Source organism: Prionailurus bengalensis, chromosome D3, assembly GCF_016509475.1.
Source record: "Prionailurus bengalensis isolate Pbe53 chromosome D3, Fcat_Pben_1.1_paternal_pri, whole genome shotgun sequence".
NCBI classification, from domain to species: Eukaryota; Metazoa; Chordata; class Mammalia; order Carnivora; family Felidae; genus Prionailurus; species Prionailurus bengalensis.
In genome coordinates, this window is record NC_057356.1 from 3,975,544 (window position 1) to 3,999,609 (window position 24,066).

Here is a 24,066-nt window from a genome sequence, read left to right on the forward strand (position 1 = left end):
GAACACGAAAGAGTGCGTCCGGAAGCCAATCGTCCCGCGGTGGCCATGCGTCGTTTCTCAAGCCATGTGTTAGTAACGAGAATCCCCAGTATTGTCATCCTTTTGGCCAGGTGGGTCTGGGCAGGAGTCTGTATCTATTTAATGTTGGCACCTCGCTGTCTCTGCAGCAATCCGGCATCACCTTGTAGCAGAGACCTCCGCCGACCGTGCGGGACCCTGTTTGGGGCACCCGGTGCCTTCCCTCCTTGGCAAGTCAGCGGGACAGCAACGTCAGGGCGGCCCCAGCATCTCACGAGCAGGCAGCCTCACCTGCCCAGACGCACCCCGTTCCCGTGCCAAGGCGAGCCTGGTTGTACCGAGCTGCCTCTTACACGGGAGTTTCGAACAGCCCGCGAGGGAGTCCCAGATGGGAACTCTTATTGGATGCAAAATCGCAGGGAGGCTGTGCGGCTCTCCCAGAAAATTAGACTGTGTTCTGTCCCATTGGGTTTCCTACGGCCCGGGCAGCTCATTGCTGAGCGGGGTGACCGGCTCCCTCTGAAATCCGTACTCCCCCCAAGAAATAGGTGGGGACCTCACCATCCCCGTCCACGACTGAGCCGCCTCCTCGGCCGAAGGTAAATATTTTCCAGAGACAGAGATGATGGCTCCGGGGAGACCAGGAAATGCAGCCAAGTTGCCCGAGCTCCTTCCAAGTTTTCTTGCTCCCTGTCTGCTCCCAGTTAAAAACCCGACAGTTTCTTCCGCCTCATATTGAACAGGCTACTTCCCTCGAGGGTATTAGTGTTATAAGCGTGCGCCTCAGATGCCGGGTGAGACCCACTATGGATTGCATTTACCAAAAATGCCTGCGAGGACGCCGTCCACATAACCTCACTGTGACACGGGGCTCTCGTTATCCCGCGGCGTGGGACTGGTTTCCCGTCCTTGATCTTGGGCAGACGTGTGGTTCCGGTAGAAGTTACACTCTGTGACCTCTGAGGCCTCATCACAAAAGGCCCGATCCATCTTTCCAAGGAGGAAAGGTTTGGAGTTCATCAGCGTTCGTTTGGATCCTTCCTCTCCCGTTAAATAAGTGAAAATAAATTTGGCACATTTTTACAAAAACAGCATGCAGGGTGCTGGTGTGTTTTTATAGCACATTATCCCCATTCATTCGGGGATCCATTTATAGCCACCCTGTGGGGTGAGGACTGAAGAAATGACAGTCTTCCGAGATGGAGAATGCAGAATTTAGGATCTTAGGGTTTGAGGTGGTTTTTTTCTTTGTTGTTGCCAAGCGTCTATGCTGCTTGACTTTTCCAGAATAAGCATCTTTTAAAATAAAAAGTGAAGTCATAACCAAAACACAAAGGGGCGTTGGCTGATGGAGGCACACATACGTTTTGCCTACAAGCTGTCACCTACCCATCACTGCCCACGCCTCTAGGGAGCTCTCGAAAGGAGATTTGGGGGCGCCTGGGGGGCTCAGTCGGTTGAGCGTCCGACTTCGGCTCAGGTCCTGATCTCACGGTTCGTGAGTTCGAGGCCCGCGTCGGGCTCTGTGCAGACAGCTCGGCGGCTGGAGCCTGCTTCGGATTCTGCGTCTCCCTCGCTCTCTGCCCCTCCCCCACTCACACTCTGTGTGTGTGTGTGTGTGTGTGTGTGTGTTTAAAGCATACAGACCTAAAATGGACCTGTATTATTAATTTTCATTTGCTAAGCATTTTATTCTTTAATATTATGTTATGTTTATGTTATACCTGATAATTTTATTTCTATCTTATATTTCCATTATTTTATAGCACTGATGCCCTTGGTAGTCAGGGCTCCACATCATGGTGAATCGCCAGTCCTCCCACCCACAGTGACAGGATTATGTCTTCAATGAGAACGTCACTGTCTGGGACATTCTCACTCGCCTGTCTCCCCTTCTCACTCACCACTAACAACACAGAACCACTGCAGTCACCCAGCCTGTGACACATGTGGCCGCAGTAGCTGCTTTTGAAGTGGGTCATAAATATTAGAGATCGTGGCAGAACCTTTAAGAATTTGTCATGTCCTGTTCTTGCCCCAGAATCACCCAGAATTCTATACCCGGCTGACGAACAGCCGTTTTTCTTATGGGCTTGTTGATCTGGGTCCATTTTTTCCAATTCGCCTTAAGACACTGCACATCTGTGAAGGTTGTCCTGAAAAGATGCGGGTCAATTGAACCAAATACCTTTCTAGTTTATTCTCCCTCTTCTTTTACATGTAGCTGGCTCCCATCTGCTCCCTGGGATCAATCATTTTGTATTTCTTTGTTTCGGAGTGTGGGCTAAGAAATGACTTCACATATAAACGCTGTTATGTGGCCACCGTGGCAGTGTAGCTGACAAGGTGCTTGTTGGCATTCCCGTGCTATAAGGAGGCACAGATGTGGGCAGATGGCTAGCGCGGGGCACGACGGCAGTGTGGCCCCCACTCTGCAGGGACCCCATGTCCTCAGTGCTTACAAAGGGCGCTGCTCACTCTAGTTTACGCAAAAGCATCAAGGCCAACTTGCCCCAGGTTTATTCTGGAAACCAACAGCCATCATCCAGACTCTGGTCGGGTGACAGACTCAAACAAATACCTATAAATTTACTTTGGGATTCAGACCTACAAAAGCTTATGAGGTAAGAGTTAATCAAAGATAACTTTTGAAGATAGAAGAACCTATTTCTTGTTCTAATAAACAGGAACTAATCATACTACCTAATGTAAACCTTGGTTGTTCTTGATCACCATAAAAATCTATTGAAAACTAATTAAAACTAATTAGAGTCAGAATTTCTGCTATATGCAGTATACAATAGTCAGTATACTCAGTAAACAACTCTGACCAGTATGTACTGGGGACTAAGTGTGATCTGTAGAGAAAGTGGATGGATGAACGGATGAATGGATGTGTGGGTGGCTGGATGGATGGATGGATGGATGTCTTGGTGGTTGGATGGATGGATGGGTGGGTGGGTGGAGGGGTGGATAGATGGATGAATGGACTGATTAACCACTGGTCTGATCCTTTCATGTGTAAGTTGGGAACACAGGCCTAGAGACTGAATCTGACCTACCAAAGGACGTACCTCTTTCTCACAGACATAGGTTCCAGCTATCTATTCAGACATGTCCTTTCTGAGCATCTTAGTCTGTTCTGATTATTATAACAAAACACCACAGACTGGGCGGCTTCAACATCAGAAATGTATTTCCCACAGTTCTGGAGGTGGCAGTCCAAGATCAAGGTCCAGGTGAGGCCCACTTCCTGGATTGTAGAGGGCTGCCTTCTTCCCAAGTTCTGACATAGAGAGCGGGGAGGGAGAGAGAGAGAGAGAGAGAGAGAGAGAGAGGGAGAATGCACACACCTGGGTGTCTCTTCTTATAATTCTAACAGCTGGGGCTCTGCCCTATGACTTCAACTCAATTAATTACCTCCCCATAGGCGCTATCATCAAATACAGCCATATTGGGGGTCAGGATTTCAACCTACGGATTTGGGGAGAGGGGAACACGATTCAGTCCATAGTGACTATAGATTCCATTAAAAAAAAAAAACAAGCAAAATCACAGGCTAAGTCACTTCAGTCCCTCCTCTCCTCAGAGAGCAGACAGAGGTAGTCAGCATTTTAGGACAAGGAGTCCCCTCCTTCTGTCAAGAAGCATCCTGTGCCCTGTCGCAGTAAATGCTCCCACAGCAGCTGAGCAAATGATATGGCTCCATCCCTAAGACTTAACATGCCTCCAGCAAGTCCCTGGCCTCTAGGGTCACATCCCCTGCAGGTCCCTGGATAGAGTGTTTCACACTCAAAAGAGTGAACAGACTCTAAAGCCAAGTCTAAAGCCAGACGGTTAGGCGTCAACGCCCTCTGCCTCGAGCTTAAGCCCTAGCCTGTATCACAAGAGGGGCGGTGGGTTTGGAAAGAGGAATTCACACAATGGCTGCCAACACCAGATGTGTCTCATGCACCCTCTAAGAGCCGGGAAGCCATATTTGGAGGATGCAGGAAAGAACAGGCTAATATAAGTTTAAAGAGGAGCCTTGGAAGGGATGCTGGAGACAGAAGACTGAGCTGCCATCACTCTCTCTGAATCGGCAGATCATAGTTCTGACAAATGTGCTGAAGGAAATTACGGGGCTGTGGGGAGGGAGCTGAGCGCTGTCCTAAACCATGGGCTCCAAACTCTACAACTGGGAGCCGCTGGCCGTCAGGAAGATTCCTCTGCCTTTCTTGTCACCTTGCGCCACTCCGTTTGTCTTTCAGACTTGGATCCATTGCCACCTCGACAGCCGTCTTTAGACTTCTCTCTTCCTTCTGTCCCTGTTTCACAGAAAGAGATTTCCCTTTCCATTTGTTTGCTTTAATGTGGGCCGTTTCTCCCGGAGCGGGCTCAGAAAACCCGCCCCTCCACTCTCAAGCAAGCATCGATCATTCTGGATTCTTCCCAAGGATCAGCCCTGGTCTCCACCAGCACAAAAGTGCTATCCCAACTCCCCACTCAACATAAATCCATGAGAGCAAGTTACTGTCATACCCGCTTTGAACAGAAACAAATTAAAAATCCAGGATGCCCCGATGATCGGGTTTGAATTTTCACCCAGTGTTCAGCATCTGACCAATACTAACTTAAGCTGAGCAAATTTAAGACCCCCAAATAAATTTTGCCTCAATAAAAGAAATAATAAATTCAGGTCCTAGTAGAAAAAATATATGGGTTTTATTGAGAAACATAAATCAGGTGAACTAGAACAGTTACTTATTTTAGCAAAATAATTTTTCAGAATTCTCTCTCAGAAGGCAAGAGATTGGATTGGGTGAGATAAACAATATACCCCATAAATCAGAATAATTGGATTATTTCACTATCTCGGTGGCTCAGTTTTCTCCTGACAAAATTTTTTAAATTGGAAGATCATTTTTTACATTTAAAACATTTTATAATACAGTCAGCTATATACATATAATACAGATAGCTATATACATATATATATGTTCTATAGAACTATAACTACTTCCATATAATTACTCAGATATGTATGTAATTCTAAATTTATGTTAATGTGGAAATGCTGGGGTTCAGAGCCAACAGCCAAGGAATTCTTGAAATGTCTTTGGTACAAAAAGGTGGCTTCATTAAAGCACGGGGACAGGGCCCGTGACAGGGGTTGTGAGGGGTGACTGATTATATACTTTCAAGCTGGGAGGGGGTTAGGGACAGCACATGTCTTCAAGGAATCTTAGAAACAAGGTTTCCAGGACCCTGAGGGGGGCTAGCCATTGTTAGGAAAAGGTCATTTATCACTGTTTAGTAAAGCCTCAGCCATGAGATCCTTCAGATGTCTATCAGGGGGCCATATGCTTGGAGGATGATTGCTAACATATATTTTGGGGTGTAGAGATAAAGGAAGTTTCCAGAGCGATTTTTATACGATAAAGTAGACTCATGGGATCCTGGAGGCCAGGATAACGTGAAGCTAAGATTGTCTTTTGCTCCTAGCAAAGTGTCATCATTAAGGCAGCTGAGCTCCTAGAGGAAGATCATTCTACCTGTTTTCAGGACTTGTCAATGGGCTGTAGTCGGGAAATTTACTTTTTTAAATTTTGCCTTTGTTTCCCACATCATATATAATTGATATACACATATATATTTAGATAAGATAAATGTATATACATAATATACCATTTATATTTATATGTTAATATAAATGACGTGTGTGTGTGTGTATATATACACACATGTATATAATTCTAAAAAGTTGGCTGTGAATTCACGGTTGACTCAAAACCCAATGGATACTATGGGGATCAGGCCATCAGGCCATAAACTAGCACCTGCACGGGGTTGCAGTGGTTTTTGAGAGACCAAGCAGGAAACTGGAGCTAGAGTCACGGTTTCCCAAGTCCCATTGCTAAGTGGGCAGATCTTGCCTTCTGAAATACACTCAGCCCTCCACGTAGGATAAGCTCCCATCCACCAACAACTATAAATTTGGCTGAAGAAGAAGATTAAATTTTATTATGTTCCATACAAATCATTTTCAAGTCCTAAAACGGGGCAGGTAATTAGACTGAATTCTCAGATCCCTTTCTATCCGCTGGGCCGGTGTGAGAAAATCAAGCTATAAACAGCAGTGGCATCTAGAAGGGAGATGTCTCCGCTGGCGTCTAGGCTTCCGTTACCAAGCTATCAATTTTTATAACTATTTTCAAATACTATTCCTTTCTTCTTTTACTCTTTAAAAACAGGCTCGTATCATCATATGTCTCCACTCTATTTTTATTACCCACCCTCTCCAAATCCTAACTCAAACGCATTGTGGTTGCATTAGAAGGTAGGCAGATTATGGCACGTTTCCATCACCGAATCTCAAAACCAGAGCTAAGCCACCTTGCACGTATGCTACACTCAAGATTTATGAGAGCGATATTGAGTAAAGTTTAATTAATGATGCAAACAACACCATCGTGCTCCGGGGACATTTAACTCCAACCATCTGCTTGGCACGGACACACACAAAAATTAATTTCTTCTCATCATCACAAGGAAAGGTATAGGGAGAATTAAGATATGTTTTCAGACCTTCTTCTTGGTCCAACGTCTGTTGAAAGAAATATGCATTTTGGTGGTCGGGAGTTATTAAAATAAAGGAACTGACATATTAGTTGCTAAGTAAGGATCAAACTTTGTGCTGGACCTTGAGCACACTTACCTCATTTAATGAGCTTTTCCCCTGGATGTGTTGAAAGGGGGGTGGTGGCCATCTCTCCAGATCCCCGTGCACCCCATCTCTTTCTATTTATAGCACTATGATGGATTGCATCATTAGCCTCCACTTTTACACCTGCTGTCATGGGAAGATGCCAATTCGTCCCATCAAAAGGCCCTTTTGACTTGGAATTCAACCATGAGCCTTGCTTTGGCCACAAGAAAGAGACATAAGTATTGGGGATCCACATCTGAGTCTCAGATTTCTCAGTACATCCACGGTCATTTCTATCATGTATTACCTCATTTAAACAAAAAGAAAGAAAGAAAGAAAGAAAGAAAGAAAGAAAGAAGGAAAAGAAAACCATTGGTGTTCGTGTTGCTCTGCTGGCCTCCTGTGGGCCTCTGACAACACCTGGAGAAGAGTGTGGCTGTGCTAGCCCACTGGTGACAGGGGGACAAGGACAGATGCGTGTGAAGGAGAGCATCTCCAACTCAGCCACCTCACAGATGTTGGAGGGAAAATAAATGAGTAATTTTAATATATCTTTTTTTTTAAGTTTGAAACAATCACAAAGTCACACAACAGTTACAAGTATAGTGCAAGAAATTAGGGATGCATGGGTGGCTCAGTGGGTTAAGCATCCGACTCTTGGTTTCAGCTCAGGTCACAATCCTATGGTTTCATGGGTTCACGCCCCATGTCCGGCTCTGCGCTCGAGTCTGCTTGGGGTTCTCTCTCTCCCTCTGTCTCTGCCCCTTCCCCACTCGCGCTGTCTCTGTCTGTCTCAATTTAAACAATTAACTTAAAAAAAAGAAATTATTTTTCCCCCCAACTGAACAAGAGCAAATTGCCAATCTAATGCCTCAACCCTTTAAACAACTGAAATGTGCGTTTCCTACACCAAGAACAAGACCACCAAAGCCTCACGACAGCCATCAACATCTTCACACCCACACATTACTGATATTTAAGAGTCAAACTTCATTCAGCTTTTTCCAAATGTCACAGTCATGTCCTTACAGCAAAGGAGCCAATCCTGCATTATGGGCCGTTGGTGGGAACCTTCTGAACCTTCTCTTTCTACTGGGATTGCTACTGATTGCTACTGGGATTGCTACTGTGTTGCTTCTCTTTCTACTGGGATTGCTACTGGGATTGCTACTGTAAGTGACCAGACACTGACGGTGGTGTCTGTGAGCGCCTGGGGGAGATCTCCGTCCATGCTGCCACAGAGAATAGCGGAGCCGTAAAGAAATTATTCACTGATTTTCTCTCCAGCATCTGTGGGGTGGCAGAGCTCCTGCTAGAGAGACTCTCTGACGTGTATCTGTCTGTGTGCCCCTGACGTGGGGCACAGCCCTTGAGCATCCAGACCCAAGGACACAATGAGGCACTAGACCGAGTGGCCACAAGGCGCCAACTCAAAAACAACTTCTACCTGGAATCCCAGAGCACCCATCTGGAAAGAAGGTGTTCTTTTCTCTTTTGGTCAGGGAGTCTGAATTTTGCTGCTTGGGGTTTTATCAAACAGCCGTTCTCTACCTATCCCTACTGTGCCGACTCACAGTAAATGTTTATAATGGTTTATTATCGTGAGTATAAACCCTAGCTCAGCCACTTCCTAGCTCTCAGCCTGTGTAACTTCATCTTTCGGTGCCTCAGTTTATCCATCCATAAAATGGGTATTGGAAAGGCTGAATGGCCCCATGAAGCCCTTATCACAGTGCCCAATCCATTACAAATATTCCACGATGTCTCATATATACGGAACACCATCAGGGCTCTATATAATTACCAGCACTATCGTTGATAGTGTGCCTCAGGTTGCCTAACAAAGCCACAAGCCCACAAGGCCCCCCATGCAAACAGAAAAGGAAAAAGACAATGGAAATCCAGCTACCAGGACTTCCGATATTTACTGTAAATTAAAAATGATCCAATCAGACATTTCCAGGAGAAAAAAAAAAAAGCTAAACTTGAACTTTAATTATCTACAAAGACAGTCTCCTGTGACCTACACATCCCTTTGCTGCTAGAGGGAATTTTCTGATTAACTCCGTTTTCCATTAAAACACAAGTATTAATCCACTATGGGAACACGAACCCAGTCACTTAATACTCGTGATGCACACAACAGAAACAAATTAGTGTGAGTGTGTTAGAAAATACTCAGTTACTCCACGAAAATACGACTTTTTAAAAGTTAAATTAATTAGGCTTATTTCATTTTTGTTGCCTTCTAATAAGGTCATTTATAAGAAAATAAACTCAGGCTTAAGAAGACAGTATATTTCACGGATTGAAGCAAGTAAGGCAGGAGGCTTCCAAATGAGAATCCATGACCAGGCAAAATTCAGCAATTTAATGATTATTAAATTAAACCCAGAAACTTAGTATTATTTTTAATTGCTTGGGATTTTGATTAATCGCCGTCTTTAGGACACAGATTAGTGATTCGCATACCAAGGCTTCCATCCATCACTTGCCTGCTCCTTTTCCATTTTCAGTGATGATTTATCAGCTCCTGAGTGGAATTAAAGATTCTAGGTGATCCCTAACATCCCCCTTTGTGTGGAAGAGAGGAAGTGCATTATTTCACAAAGGCTACATCTCCCCTGCCCGTGCCTACTGGGTTTTTGTTTAATCTGAGCTCGGCAGAGACCAAGGAGGTGGTAGGCTGCCCTGATGTCACAGTATGACACTCTAGGTCTTGTCATGCAATGACGTAATGCATTCTATCTACAGAGCGCTTAGCACATCGGAAGGACTTTCCATATAGTGCTATAAATAGAAAAAGATGGCACCTGGCTTGTCCATGAGATGGCAGTCTAAAATAATGACCCAAATTCCTTTTCAGCTCATTCTGCAACCGAGGACATGCTGAGAAGAGCTAAAAATTCTTTGCATTATTGACCCAACCCACGGCCAGTCTGTAAAGCTCGACCATAGCCGCATTGCTATATGGTTCAACAACTTGGGATGAGATTGCTTTGTTTATTCAGCCAGGACTTACTGAGAACCACCTGGATGCCAAGCACTTGCCTGGACACTAGCACTTCCGAGAGGAAAACGAGGTCCCTATGATCCTGCGGCTTATTTTTTTTTTTAGGGCAAAACAGACCGGTAAATAAGTAGACAACATGTGAGATGGTAATAAATGCAAAGAAGAAAAATAGATGCATAAAGAGGAGGAAGGGATAAAGAGTGAGGACAAGGGTTGTTATTTTAAATAGGGCGGTCATAGAATGCTTTCATGAAAAGGCACCAGTGGAGGTGACAACGGACATGCATGATGACAACGACATTGGTGATGACCACAGGTGTCCTCTGTTGTGGTTGTATTCACCACGTGGCATGCCGCGTCGGAATCTTACAACCCTGCAGAGAAAATCTACAGACTCCTATTTTAAGGGGAACACAAGGTTAAATTCCCTTTTCCAAAGTCACCCCATAGTAACTGTGTTGCCACTGAAGCATTTTTTTTAATCATGGACCTGCTGGCACCTGGTATGGAGTGATAGCAACCAAACACCATGACTCATTCTAGCTGACTGCTTAGGAGTGCACTAAGTTGAAAGGGGCATCGTCACTGGTGGATGTATGTCTAGATACCAGGAAGATCTCCCATCACTTCCTGCATTCCATCAGAGCCAATGCTTCACCTGACCAGTGTTTGATCTAGGCATTGTCTGCCTTGTTCTAGTCATCTTTCAGAAGATGCCGGGAGCATTCGAGAAGTGCTGCGGCATTTCATGGCCACACCTTGCTGCAAATACTAGATGAATGACAAAACTTAAACTGGATGTTTTCCAGACACCTGCTGGTGACCAGAGTGCATCTACATATAACAATCCACAATGTCTGAGCAGCAGGACTTTCTTGGTCCTCCATGCTTTCCTGTCAACTGGCTGGTCACACCGGGAAGCTAGCAAGGAAGAGAGGGTAGACTAGACTGGGGACGGTGGAAATAAGTTCCAGGAATCCGGGGAGGGGTCAGAGACACACGTAATTAGTTAGACATATTCAGTGAATGACGAGACACCTTGAGTGAAAGGTAAAGCCCGGTTAAATAAGGGCAATTAAATCCAGCCAATGACAGTAAAGAACCCAGATGCCACTGGTCACTGCTCACTGTTTGGAAGTGGAAGGAGCAGAAATGATTGCAATTTATGGCTGAACATGTTTTTAAGAATCAGTAAGTAGCCACCTCAGGGAATTCTGCCACTCTGTCTGCCTGCTATGTTCTTACTCCAAAATTTCTGTAGCTGACTCCTTGCTATTCAAGTTGCCACTCAAGAGAAGCTTTTCCTGACCTTCCTCCCAAAGCCACCTGGCTTCCTCCAGGCTACTTCAATTACATTATCTGATTCTTTGGCATCATCAAATTATCCTTGGCTTAATTACTCGTGTATTTATTCATCTGTGTGTCTGCTGTCTTTTCTGCTAGAATATAATGTCCTAGAAATTAGGAATCTCGCCTTCCACATGAGCTGCTGTTTTCTTAACGTGTAGCACAGTGCTTGGCACATAGTGGTTACTCAATAAATGAATGGCCCTTACAAGTGAACAAGCTGGAGAAGAGCGATGAAGTAACTTGTCTAAGGTCATGGACATTCCCAGGGGCAGAGCTAGGTCTCAAATTTAAGACTCTTGGCTATTGGTAGGTTCTGCTTTCCAGACTCCTGGTGAAAAAAAAAATCCTTTCCTATGGATGTTTAATGGTGGATGTCAAACTGAATGGTGATGTTTTGCAGATAACAGTCCTGGGAAAGATTATACTTACTTCTTGCTTTGTTTTGTTTGCTCAGGAAAGTTTTGCTACTCAGATGGTTCGGCACTGAGGCTCTTCTGGGGCACACAGATTTCACCTCCAGAAGAAAATCTGGAAACGTTTTTTCTTCTACAGACGACATTAACAATTTAGAAAATGGTTTGAAACATAAAGGCATTTCACAGAAATGCCAATAAGACTTAGCAAATCTCATTAATGAGATATACTAACTTGGAAATTACCACGATCCTATTTCCCAGTGAAACTATTGTAATTAAGTCAGCGCGTGTCTGTGTTATTTAGAAAAATAAGTAATTACACTATGCCCTTGAGACATATTACTAATTGGGTGCATTGAGCTAACACTTTCGCGGTCTTGCCTGGTACGGAACTTGATAATCTGATGCCCAGGACCACACTCAGGGCAATGGACTGCCTCCTACAAGAACACAGTAGTGCCCCAGCAACACTGCTGAACTTGAGGTCACACAGCAAAATGACAACTGACATACACTCCGACTGTTGCTGATTATGAATGGCACAACGCTTTTAATTCAACACACAATGACTAAGTAACACCGACATACCAGGCCTGTGAGGAACACAGGCTTTATGGGTGGCATGTGTCCACACGGCAAGTTGGCTGCAGAACGGTATTAAAAAGGGTCAAAACTCAAAGATGCATTAGTATCACAAAATACGGTATCTGAGCTTACAAGAAAATTTGACTCCAATATCTAAAGCAGATACGGCACATACAAAGGAAGTCAAATCTAGCTCCTGACCCATTCAGTACCTCAAAGATGAATAAGCCTAGAGATCTAATGTGTAGCTATGGTTAGTAACACTGCATTGAATACTGGAAGTTTTCCAAGACGGTAGATTGCAGATGGCCTCAGCACACGTGCAAAACTGGTAATGACATCAGGAGACGTGCCAATTAGCTCAACTGTAGTAACCGGTCGCTAGAAATATAATACGTATAATGTATATGTAATACGTAATCATGTTGTACACCTTAAATATGTACAATTTTTACACTGGGACATTTGAATGAATGAGTATTAAAGAGTGTTTATCAGGACGCCTGCATGGCTCATTCGGTTAAGCATCTGACTTCGGCTCAGGTCATCATCTCCCAATTCGTGAGTTCAAGCCCCGCGTCGGGCTCTGTGCTGACAGCTCAGAGCCTGGAGCCTGCTTCGGATTCTGTCTGTCTGTCTGTCTGTCTCTCTCTCTCTCAAAAATAAATAAGCATTAACAATTTTTTTTTAAAAAGAGTGTTTATCTGACCAAAAGGGAAAGAGATAAACAGTCTTGCATTCATTGTCCCTTCGAATTACATCCCTCCAGAAGTTCTAGGCAGGTTGTGACTAAAACTTTTCTTTCCAGCTGAGATGTTAGTGTCTCTGCCTACAGGAACTGAGTGTTTCTTCTGTTGATTATCCCCTGAATGCACAATCGTGGGTCCCCCAAGACCAGACAATCACAGCAATGTACACAGAAGATTGATCATCAGAAACGCGAAATGTACTGAGGTGGAAGAAAGGACTATCAACAGTCAAGACAGTCCTTGTTTTTAAAAAGGGAGAGGAGGGGCGCCTGGGTGGCTCAGTCGGTTAAGCGTCCGACTTCGGCTCAGGTCACGATCTCACGGTCCGTGGGTTCGAGCCCCGCGTCGGGCTCTGTGCTGACAGCTCAGAGCCCGGAGCCTGCCTCGGATTCTGTGTCTCCCTCTCTCTCTGACCCTCCCCCGTTCATGCTCCATCTCTCTCTCTCTCAAAAATAAATTTTAAAAAAACCATTAAAAATTTTTTTTAAAAAATAAAAAAAAAGGGAGAGGAAACAGGGTTCTGAGATGCCCATCATATTAGAAACCCACCCCATCACCATCTTTCCCCGTGATGGCAACACTGATGAGCAAATGCAGCCACTCAGACTCCAAGTGTCATGAATATCGGTGGATTGTGAATATACATTTAAGAAATATTCTTCCACCAATGAAGACCCACTTGTTACCCAAGTGAGATGTGAGGTGACCCTTCTGGGTCAGAGTAGGCTTGAAAGAGCTATCAGATGGATGCTTTCCTTAACTCACATTAATAATTTGATTACGTCCTGCCATTCTCAATACAGAAGACCTGAGTTCTTACCTTACTATCTTTAAGGCAGGAGGAACATGACACTCCTGAGATCGTCATGGGGGGTCAAGGAGCCTTATTGAGGAAAAACCCAATAGTTCAACAACAAAGGGCACTGGATCTTGGACAAAGGGCTGCAGGTAGCACCAGAAAGAATCCCCACCATCATGGGACATCCAGTTTGGATTACACAAGCTGTTGATGGTGAGCTACGGTTATCCGTGCCTTTCGTACAGAGAAAGAAAGCACGACTGTACCGGAAGTAGTCTTATTCAGGAAGTCCTCCAGAGTTGCATAACTCGGTTTATATACAGAACAGTTACATATATATGCACACTCACACATATACATGTGTGTGTGTATATACCCAAATAAAACAGAAAAAGTGTGTGTGTATAAATATATATGTAAAATAAATATATATGTAATAAATACATGTCTAGAAAACATTGTATACATACATATGTTTTCTGCTTTATTTTCTTTTTTTTTTTTTAAATTTTTTTTTCAACGTTTATTTATTTTTGGGACAGAGAAAGACAGAGCATGAACGGGGGAGGGGCAGAGAGAGAGGGAGACACAGAATCGGAAACAGGCTCCAGGCTCCGAGCCATCAGCCCAGAGCCCGACGCGGGGCTCAAACTCGCGGACCGTGAGATCGTGACCTGGCTGAAGTCGGACGCTCAACCGACTGCGCCACCCAGGCGCCCCTCTGCTTTATTTTCAATACTTTCTATCGCCATGTGTTCAAATTTACTAGTATCTTTTAAAAAAATTTTTTAATGTTTATTTATTTTTGAGAGAGAGAGAGAGAGAGACACAGAGTGAGAGCGGAGGAGGGGTAGAGAGAGAGAGACACACACACAGAGAATCTGAAGCAGGCTCCAGGCTCCGAGCTATCAGCACAGAGCCTGACGCGGGGCTCAAACTCACGAACTGTGAGATCGTGACCTGAGCCACAGTCGGACACTTAACCAACCAAGCGACCTAGGCGCCCCAGCCAGTATCTATTTTGCCATTAACGCCCTCCAGTGAACATCCCCCTCACTGTGGTTTCCATCCTTAGAGTTTGACTTGAGACTTTTTATGTCTCCCAAGCTGTTAGTGACGTGAGTTTAAATCATACACTAATGAAGCTAGAAAACAGTATGATGTGATATGTAAACGGTTTCTAAAACATTTTGCGTATGGAGTGAAAGGTCAAATGACCGAAGAGAAGGCAGAGCCCCAGGAAGGGGTGTCGGTTAGCTATCGCTGAATAACACATCACCCCAAGCAGGTGACATAAGTGAATCATAAGCATCTCTCGTGATGCTTGCTGGTCTGTGCATCTGTGGGTCAGCTCTAAAGATGCACAGATGCTTCGACCCAGGAACGTCATCGCTAGGTACACCCAAGTGCACACAGGAAACGAATACAGCAATGTTCACCTAAGGGAACTATCTGGAGGGATCTAGTTCCCATGCAAGGAACCCGTTAGCTGACTTCCATTTCCTCGGCATTAGCTGTTAGAACACTTACTTTTTATTGCTAATTTTTCGTTATGTTTTTGCTTATTTTTCTGCATAATCGCCTGCTTTTCATCCTCATTTACTCACATTCCCTCACCAGGAGTGTTCATTAAAATATTTTAAATGAAGACTTCTTCTGCCTTTCTAACCCTGTGCGTTGGGTCTTTGCATTTAACAGCTTTTAAAATTCTTATCACAGCATTTCAGGCAGTTTGCGTGTTACATTCTATTAAGACGATTCTACCCAAGGTTGTCACAATTCAGAGATTACAGCTTCTGCAGGATGGTTTTTTCTTTTTTTTAGGAATATATTCATATATTCACTTTGTCAGCCATCAAACACATCCCATGAGCCTGCATTTAACATCTCATTTGATAGCATAATTCGACAAAGGGGATAAAAGAAGCAATTTTTATTAATATTATGGAATGGGTTTTACAGGGGTATTAGATAGGCACGTACTGTCATCCCAAAGCAAACATTTCTGTATTTCTAGCACTGCCAGCAAGGCAAAAAGAGGAAAAGGGGAGAAAGAGGCAGGACATGTGAGAACTTCTCCTAATGATGTAACTCTGGTTGTATAATGCCTTTTTTTCTCACGCAATCTTTCCAGTCTTTTCTAAAAAGAATCCAAAATTATCCTCCCAAATGTGACAAACACCATCTGTGTTGTTCTTGGGGTTTGAAAACATCACTACTTGATCGAATAGTTGAAGAAAATATATGCCCTGTGCAAAATCCACGGACGTTACCATTATGTGCCCAGACAGTATTTCCTGAGGGCGTAGAGACAGAAAATCTCATGGGTACTCCTGAGGCACAGTACCTGGAACAGAAAGACTATGGTGACAGCCTGGCCTCTCTCGTTTCTGGCCTCCCATAGCTTGCACCCCCCCGGAACGTCTCCCGTCCTCTAAGCCTGTGTCGTTCAGGCGGGCTGGCCACAGTGATGGGTTCTGGTGGGTCTGTGATGCAAGACAAGCCAAACAGAGCCAGTGGACCAGACAGGGAAGAACGGTGTCCTCCCCAGAGTGACCACAATGGCAGGACAGACACTGGGAGCTGCTGGTGGCCAACTCGCCACCAGGAGGGAAGATCCTGCTGGAGACGATGCCCACCCAGAGGAGAGACAGGAGACAGGCTGCTAAGGACGCTGCTTGGACACCTGCACCCTGACGTCCCTGGTCCCCGCCCCCCTGCACGTCTCCATCCACAGGAGGAGCCCGAGTCCCCTTTTTGCTTGAGTTTCATCGGCACAGCACCAAACGGCAGCCACTGGACAAAGCCACCTGACCGACGCCACGGCAACCCAGAGGGAGTCTTCCAGTGGGGACACGAACGCACAGGGCCCCAGTGCAAAACACAGAGCCAAACAGATACAACCTCTGGAGAGAGAGGAAGACCACTGGCTACCTCTCCAGCCGTCACTATCTCATACCTCATCCTTGGCAACAAGGCCTGCTCCCAACGCTCCCAACTGTGAATCCTAAAAATGTCAAATATGCACCTGACCAAACCCTCTGAAGCCAGGACCCACTGGGGATCAGGTGGGATCTGAGGGGAAGACCAATGGAGGGTTTGTGGAAAGGTGGTGTTCCCTGGCAGAGACAGACAAGAAACATCTCCCTTCCCGCCTTTGGGTGAGCTGGGTGAGTTTGTGATCTCTGGAGGAGCTGCAGCTGTCTTGTGATCATGAGGAAACAAAGTTGGAGAATGACAGCCAGTGGCCTGGGTATCGTGGAGTGGAAAAATAGAAACATTCTGGATGACACCGCTGCCCCACTGGATTCACAAACCAACGGACCAACCACCTCCGGAAGTTTTGTTACGAAAGGGAATTAAGTCCTACCACGTCAGCCACTTTTGGGTGGCTTTCTACCAACTGCAGCTGACGTCATCGTAAATAAGACACAAGTCTCGTGCCTTCTCCCTGGTTTTGCAACTGAGGCTTAGGGGATGTTCATCAGGAGTGTGCAGGTTTCCAAAAGCCCCTGGGTATATAATAAGGTTGCATAAGGAAATCCTTCCTCAGTGATCGTGATGGAGCGTCGGGACTGAGAATGAGAATATTGAGTTTGGAATGATCTAGTTCTTAACCAGTGGCTATCTACTTAGAAAGTTTTGACCACTGGACCTCAGTCACCTCTTCCTCACTAAGGCAGACAGAACACAGCCCCAGACCACAGGTGTTGGGGTCGGCAAGAACAGAGCCCTCGCTGCACAACCCCACGGGTGGTGTTCCGGCCAATTCCTCCCGCACTTACACACTCACGGACTCTCTCATTAAACAAGTACTCATCAGCACTTACTGTGTGCCTAGCACCGTAGAACCCAAATCCTTTAAGGGTTGAAAAAAGAAGAAAAAGCACGTTCAGGCTCTGTCATAACCACACAGCAGGAAAGCAGCTGTAGAAGATACTAGATGCAAATGTGTGGCTGTGTTTGGATAAAACTTCATTTACAAAACAGAGGACGGGCCGGGTTGGGCCCACAGCTGTGGTTTTCCCGCCCCCGATCTAAGAAAAGGACCCCTGATCTAAGTTTCCATGCCCCCGATCTAAGAAAAGGACCCCTGATCTAAGTTTCCATGCCCCCGATCTAAGAAAAGGACCCCTGATCTAAGTTTCCATGCATCTTACATGAAGGGTCCCAGGTAGATATGGCTGTAGTGCATAAAGCCTCTGTCCATCGAATGGTGACCTCTTGGTTCTCCACCATGAAAGCAGAAAGGAAGAAAAAGACAAAAGATGAAATTATTAACGGAACCCTTGGAAACTGAGGCAGGTCACCAAGCAGTTTACCAACGAGCTATATACATTCTGAACTTCATTCGCTTTGAAATGTCACATTCCTTCTGGGAACTGCCAACAAATCACAAGGTCCACATATAATTATCCCTGTGGAAAGTTGGAAGCCACACATGTGTTTACAGTGTTATTTGTTCGATGAGAATTCGTGGTGCATCTGGGTGGGTTGTTATTTCCTCCACTGTCACTCAGACTTCAGTTTCGCTGAGCCACCATGGGTCGCACAGGGGACCTTTTCCGTTCTCAGGTCTTCTCCATGGTTGGATAAGTCAGGCTGAAGAATCTGAATCTCTGCCCCAAGTGGGCCTCTCAGCCTTGGGGCTGTGGATGCAAAAAACCTTACTCCAAAAAAATCTTTGGGCCAGATTGGCTACCTGCCCCAAAGGAATTCACTCCCAGACCCTCATGGGGACCTTCCAAAAATGAAACCAAAAAACAAAAAAAAATGAAAGTGCAGTCCATTAAGCGTCTGACTCTTGACCTCTGGTCATGATCTCAAAGTTCGAGCCCTGCATCAGGCTCTGTGCTGTTGGGATTGGGGATTCTCTCTCCTTCTCTCTCTGCCCCTCCCCTGCCTGTGCTCTCCTGTGCTGCCTTCTTGGAGTGAGGAGACCATGCCCAGTTTAAAGGCTTCCCCAGGGGCGCCTGGGTGGCGCAGTCGGTGAAGCGTCCGACTTCAGCCAGGTCACGATCTCGCGGTCCGTGAGTTCGAGCCCCGCGTCAGGCTCTGGGCTGATGGCTCAGAGCCTGGAGCCTGTTTCCGGTTCTGTGTCTCCCTCTCTCTCTGCCTCTCCCCCGTTCATGCTCTGTCTCTCTCTGTCCCAAAAATAAATAAACGTTGAAAAAAAAAAATTAAAAAAAAAAAAAAAAAAAAAAGGCTTCCCCAGAAATCCTGCTCTTAGCACAGAGACAGGCCCCTGAATGTTGGTAGCAGCTTTGCTGACGATAGTCAAAGCCTGGAAACAATCCCAGTGTCAATCAACACGTGAGGAAATAGACAAGTGGAGGTATATCCCATCCCGGCAATAAAATACCACTCAGCAATAAAAAAAAAAAAAGGACTAAACTACAGAGTCATGTAGTCATGCATGAATCTCATGAGCATTTGCAAGAAACCAGACCCATCACGGTGCATGAAAACACGGATAGGATATTCTAGAAAGGACAAATCCAGTTTGTAATGAAAAACAAAACAAAACAAAACTCTGTGCCTGGGCACAGAGTTCCTATGTGTACTGACAAGAAGGACAAAAGAACAGATTTGGCGGGGGGGGGGGGGTGATGGGTGTTCTAGATCTTTTTTTTTTTTTTGGAATGTGCTAGATCTTAAAAGTTTATGTATTGACTTTGAGAGACAGAGAGGGAGGGAGAGAGAGAGAATCCCAAGCAGGCACTGCACTGTCAGTGCAGGGCTCAAACTCACAAACAGCGAGACCGTGACCTGAGCCAGAATCAAGAGTCAGAGACTTAACCAACAGAGCCACCCAGGCGTCCCTCTGTATCTTGACTGTTACATAAGTATGTATATTTATTTAAATGATTCAAACTACACATTGAGCATGGGTGTGCTTTGCCACATATAAATTATTTCTCCAAAAAGCTAATTAAAAAAAAAATCCATACGTTCCATAAACCAAAGTACACGGAGCTTAAATCCATATCCCGAGTATCACCTACACTATTTTCGCCATCAGCGAATCCAAGTGTTGACTTCTGCTGGATAGCCAGAGCCCTCAACCCCACTGCCCTACTTACTTACTCATGTTGGAAGCTTACTGCTTAACCTCTACAAGCAGCCAGAGCGAGCCTTTTAAAAAAAATGAAATAACTCATGTTATCCCTTGGCTTAAACCCTCCAAACACTTCCTCTAGAGGGTTTGAGGGTTTTTTTCTTGGTTTATGACACAGGTTCAGCGGTGAATCACAGAGGACACCCCCCCACACACACATACACACACACACACAGTGCGGGGCCTTAAATCAAAAACAAATGTATTTCTCGGTCAAGGCAGTGACGCATAGAGGCGGCCAGCCCAGGGCTGGCATGGGAGACCCGGACAGCCCTCTTGGTGCTCTACTGTGTGAAGCTTCCATTCTTGAGGTCACCTCGTGGTCCAAGATAGATGATGGGGCTCCAGCCATTACATCCATGCTCTGGCCACCAGAAAACAGGAAGGCACACCTCCTTCCATTAAAAACACATCAAGAAACTTTCAGGCACCACAAACGCTGACACATAGGTCGCTCATAGGGTCACATCTATCTTATGCAAAGAAGTGAGAAAATACAGTCATCACTGTGCTGAGCTATCAGGGTTTCTACAGTGAGGAAGGGAAAGGAGAATGGATTTCAGCAACCCCCCCCGCCCCCCGAGGCCTCAGGTGTCCATCAGGGTCTGTGGGGCTCCCGTGCCCACCTTCCCCGACTCTTGTGGGCCTTCCTCTCCAGACACCTGCCCCTCTCGGTGCACCTCCAGGCAGCAGATTGACTGCATTTTACCAGCCCTGCCCTGGCTGAACAGCTCGTCCACGGACCCATGCTTTCCTCCTCTCGTTCCTGCTCCTACTCCAAAGCCAGCCTTCCCCAGGACCTCAGGACCCACCACCCAAAAGAGCTCAAGCTCCTTCACTGTTCCCCGACCCACCAGCCTTCCGCATTGACCCAGGGGATCTATTTTGCCTAGTCAAGTTCACAGGGAAGAAAAACGCCTTCACCCAGGGGGAAAAGGGGGGGGGGCTATTTCAAACAGCAGAGAGGATGTTTGTGAAAAACGGGGCGTCGCTGGGCTGTCTGAGAACCTGCAGCTTCAGAGAAGGGCGATTTCCAGGGAATTTCCGGCTATGCGCAGTGACTTCCGGGAAGCACAACCGACTTCAATGTCACTTAGCAATGCCCCTTCCGGTGCGTTTAGAGGCAGGCGTTAGGCGGAAAGGCTCATGGGAGGAAACCAGGCGGAAGGGCTCATGGGAGGAAGCGGTTGTTAGGTGTGCCCTTGACTTTCGGGAGTCAGCTCATCCTGGGACAGGGAACCGGGGGCCGCGCGAGCGAGGAGCAGAGGCTGTGCACCTGCAGAGCGGGGTTAGCCACCTGCCCCCCCGCGCTCAGAGGTGCAGACCTGCAGACCCTTCAGCTCAACGTGGGCACCATTCTCCTCGGCACTTGACCCGACCCCGAGACTCCCCAGGAGCCTGTGTCCTGCAGGGAGGGCTCAGGTGCCCACAGCTCCCAGGACCCAGAGGCCGAACCTCCCCTCCGTCCTCTCGCCGCCCGCCCTGCAGTCGCCGAATCCACCAGGCCACCCCGACGCCACGTGCGCAGAAAAAACTAGCAAGATAATACCAGCTGATCTCCTCTGGAACTTTCTAGGCGCTGTGCTACGTGCCGGTTAACTTCGCTCCACTCCAAGAGTCTGTGCCTTTCTGCTACGGAGAGGGGGCAGTTCAGTTCTGTCCAGGAGAACTCGCACCCACCTCCCCCAGACGCCTGCCCCTCTGAGTCCCTCAGTCTCTACCTGAAACCCCAAATTGCTCTGAAATCCACCTCAGGTGCCCGCGGAGAGATCCCAGATTTCTGGCAAGAGACAAGCACTGTGGGCGTGCCTTCCTTCGTGGGCCATGATCGGCGCTTGGGACCCCTCAGTTGGAGACAAGGGGGCGCAAAACGCTGGGTTTCCTCGTCCTGAATCTCCGGACGCGCAGTTCGCGCAGAGGGGCGGTGGAGGCCCACTAGTGGACGGTTCGCTCCGTCATCTGTCCTCCCTGATGGACGGAGCTGGGGCAGGGCAGGCCCCCTTTTTAAGGGCCGGCACTCCCAGCCGCAGAACCTCAGCCTGACCTGGGGGCGGGGCGGGGGGGGGGGCAGAAAGCCGGCGGGGGGCGGGGCGGGGACAAGCAAAGGAACTTTCTTTCCCCTTGGGCACGCCCCCTTCCCTATTCCGGGGCGGCACCTGGGAATCTCAGGACCAGCCAGGCTAGCGCTCCGCGCCCCACCGCTCCCAGCGGGATCTGCCAGTCCGGGCTGGGGACCCGCTCCCGGGGCGGCCAGCCCTGTCGCCGGGTCGCCTAACTCCAGGTTCGGGCTCCCTACTCTGGAAACGCCTGCAAATCAGGGGCGATCTCCCGAGCGCCTGCGCGACAGCCACCAGCTCCTGCCTTACCTCGACCCGGCGGCGCCCTGGGAGCGTACTTTGCGTCCCCAGTGTCCGCGCCCTGCCCCGGCCGGTCCTCCCGATCCACCCCGGCTGGCGCTCGGCTGGCCCTACCCCCAACAACTCAGTCACGGAGCTTCGGATCCCGGCGCGCCCGCCCCCGGCTGGGGTCCCGATGGACCCAGCCCACCTGAGCCCCGCCCCCAGCCCCGCCCACCCCCGTTCCGCCCCTGGCCCCGCCCCCACCCCAGGCCCGCCCAGCCCACCTGAGCGCCGCTCCTGGCGCGCTCCCCTCAGGTTCACCCTAAGCTCCTCTCCGGCCCCGCCCCGCCCCACCTAACGCACCTGCGCTCCTCCCTGGCCCCGCCCCCAGTCCAGGCCCACCCCACCTGCCGCTCCGTGTCCCCCACAGCCTCAAGACAACACCCACCGCTCACCTCCAGCCCCTTTTTTTTTCCAGGACTGCCCCCTCTCCGCTGGACGCCTTTCGGTCCCGAGGGCCGGGTCCCACCGCCCAGGCCCCGATGCGCCCCCAGGTTGGGTGGTGAGCGCCGGGAGCCGGGAGGAGAACGCGCGGGGTGGAGCATCTCGTGGGGTCCCAAGCGGCGGTGCGGGAGGAAGACCAGGAGGGAGAACGCAGGGCCCCCTGAGGGATCCCGTCCTTGGACCGAGAAACTTCCTCGCGGCAACTCCTTTCCTCGTGCTCTGCGTCGCAGCCCTGAGGATTGGACCGAGACGCTCAGCGACAGAGAGGGAGGTGGCCCCTTTCATCATCTGCCTTGCCCTTCCGAGAGGCTGTCCTGTCGCCTGTGCCCACTAAAGTGTCTTCCTGTCCTCCGGGGCACGTGTGTCTTTCCGAGACCTCCACTGACTGGGCACTTTTGCCTGTTCTGTCCAGGCAACGTGGTGTCACTGATGTAACGCATCAGTGTGGTCTCCCCGCCCCCGCCCCCCCCCCCCCGGGATGTCTCGGCAGGCCAGATCTCTGTGGGCTGCGCTTCGGCAGTGAGAAGGCGTTAATCCAGTCCTGGGACAACACTGTAAATTAATATCGTTGTAGGGGACAAGAGCAGGCCGTCCCAAGATGGGCTGCTTTGGTGTAAAAGTTATTTTGAGTTCAAAGTAATCCAAACTCAGCAGATTGAGGAAAAAGCTCACGTGCCCCTCCCGTTTCGCTGCCGGCCTGCGCCCGGAAGAGAGCTGTTAACAAAGACTGCTCTTTACAAGAAATTGGTCTGCATAGTAAGGCAAGCTTTGTTTTCCAAATATCTCTTCTGTCTTCCCGCTGAAGGTCTTCCTTCCCTTTGTATCCTCAGACCCTAGGGCTCTCCTTAGCTCTTATAAGCCTCACGTTGGCTCTTTGGCGTTTCCTGTCTGGCTTCCCGTGGATGACACTAAATTTGATTTTCTCCTGTTTATCTGTCTCCTATGCATTTGACTCTTAGCCCATCGAGAAGGACCTTGAAAGGCAGAGGAAATTCTTCCTCCCCAACACTGTCCATCAGCAAGCATGCAAAGATGTGTGTATATGAATGTGTACACATGCCTGTCCATGTACACGTATGTGTTCTGAGATGCCGTGCAAAATATTTTTTTAATAATTTATTGCCACGTTAGCTAACACAGCGTATACAGTGTAGTCTCGGTTTCCGGAATGGATTCCCGTAATTCATCACCGACATACAACACCCAGTGTTCATCCCAACGAGCGGAGCGGCCTCCTCCGTGCCCATTCCCCGCCCACTTCCCCTCCAGGAGCCCTCAGTTTGTTCTCTGTATTTAAGAATCTCTTATGATTTGCCTCCCTCTCTGTTCGAAACAGTCTCCCTTCCCTTCCCTTCCCCTGTGATCTTCTGTGAGGTTTCTCAAATCCCACCTAGGAGTGAACACATATGATATCTGTCTTTTTCTCACTGACTTACTGTGCACACTGTATTTAACATTGTGGGTTACAGTCAAAAACGTGATGCCAA

At 47.7% G+C, this 24,066-nt stretch overlaps 1 protein-coding gene across 1 annotated transcript in view; it reads right to left on the bottom strand.

Moving 5' to 3' along the window:
- LOC122470912 (transmembrane protein 132B-like) overlaps window positions 1–3,471 on the bottom strand; it is a 47,082-nt gene extending 43,611 nt beyond the window's left edge. The window contains exon 1 of the mRNA XM_043559160.1: window positions 3,439–3,471. Within this exon, the coding sequence (XP_043415095.1) occupies window positions 3,439–3,471 (33 nt within the window). The remainder of the gene's footprint in view (window positions 1–3,438) is intronic.
- Between the last annotated feature and the right edge of the window lie 20,595 nt (window positions 3,472–24,066).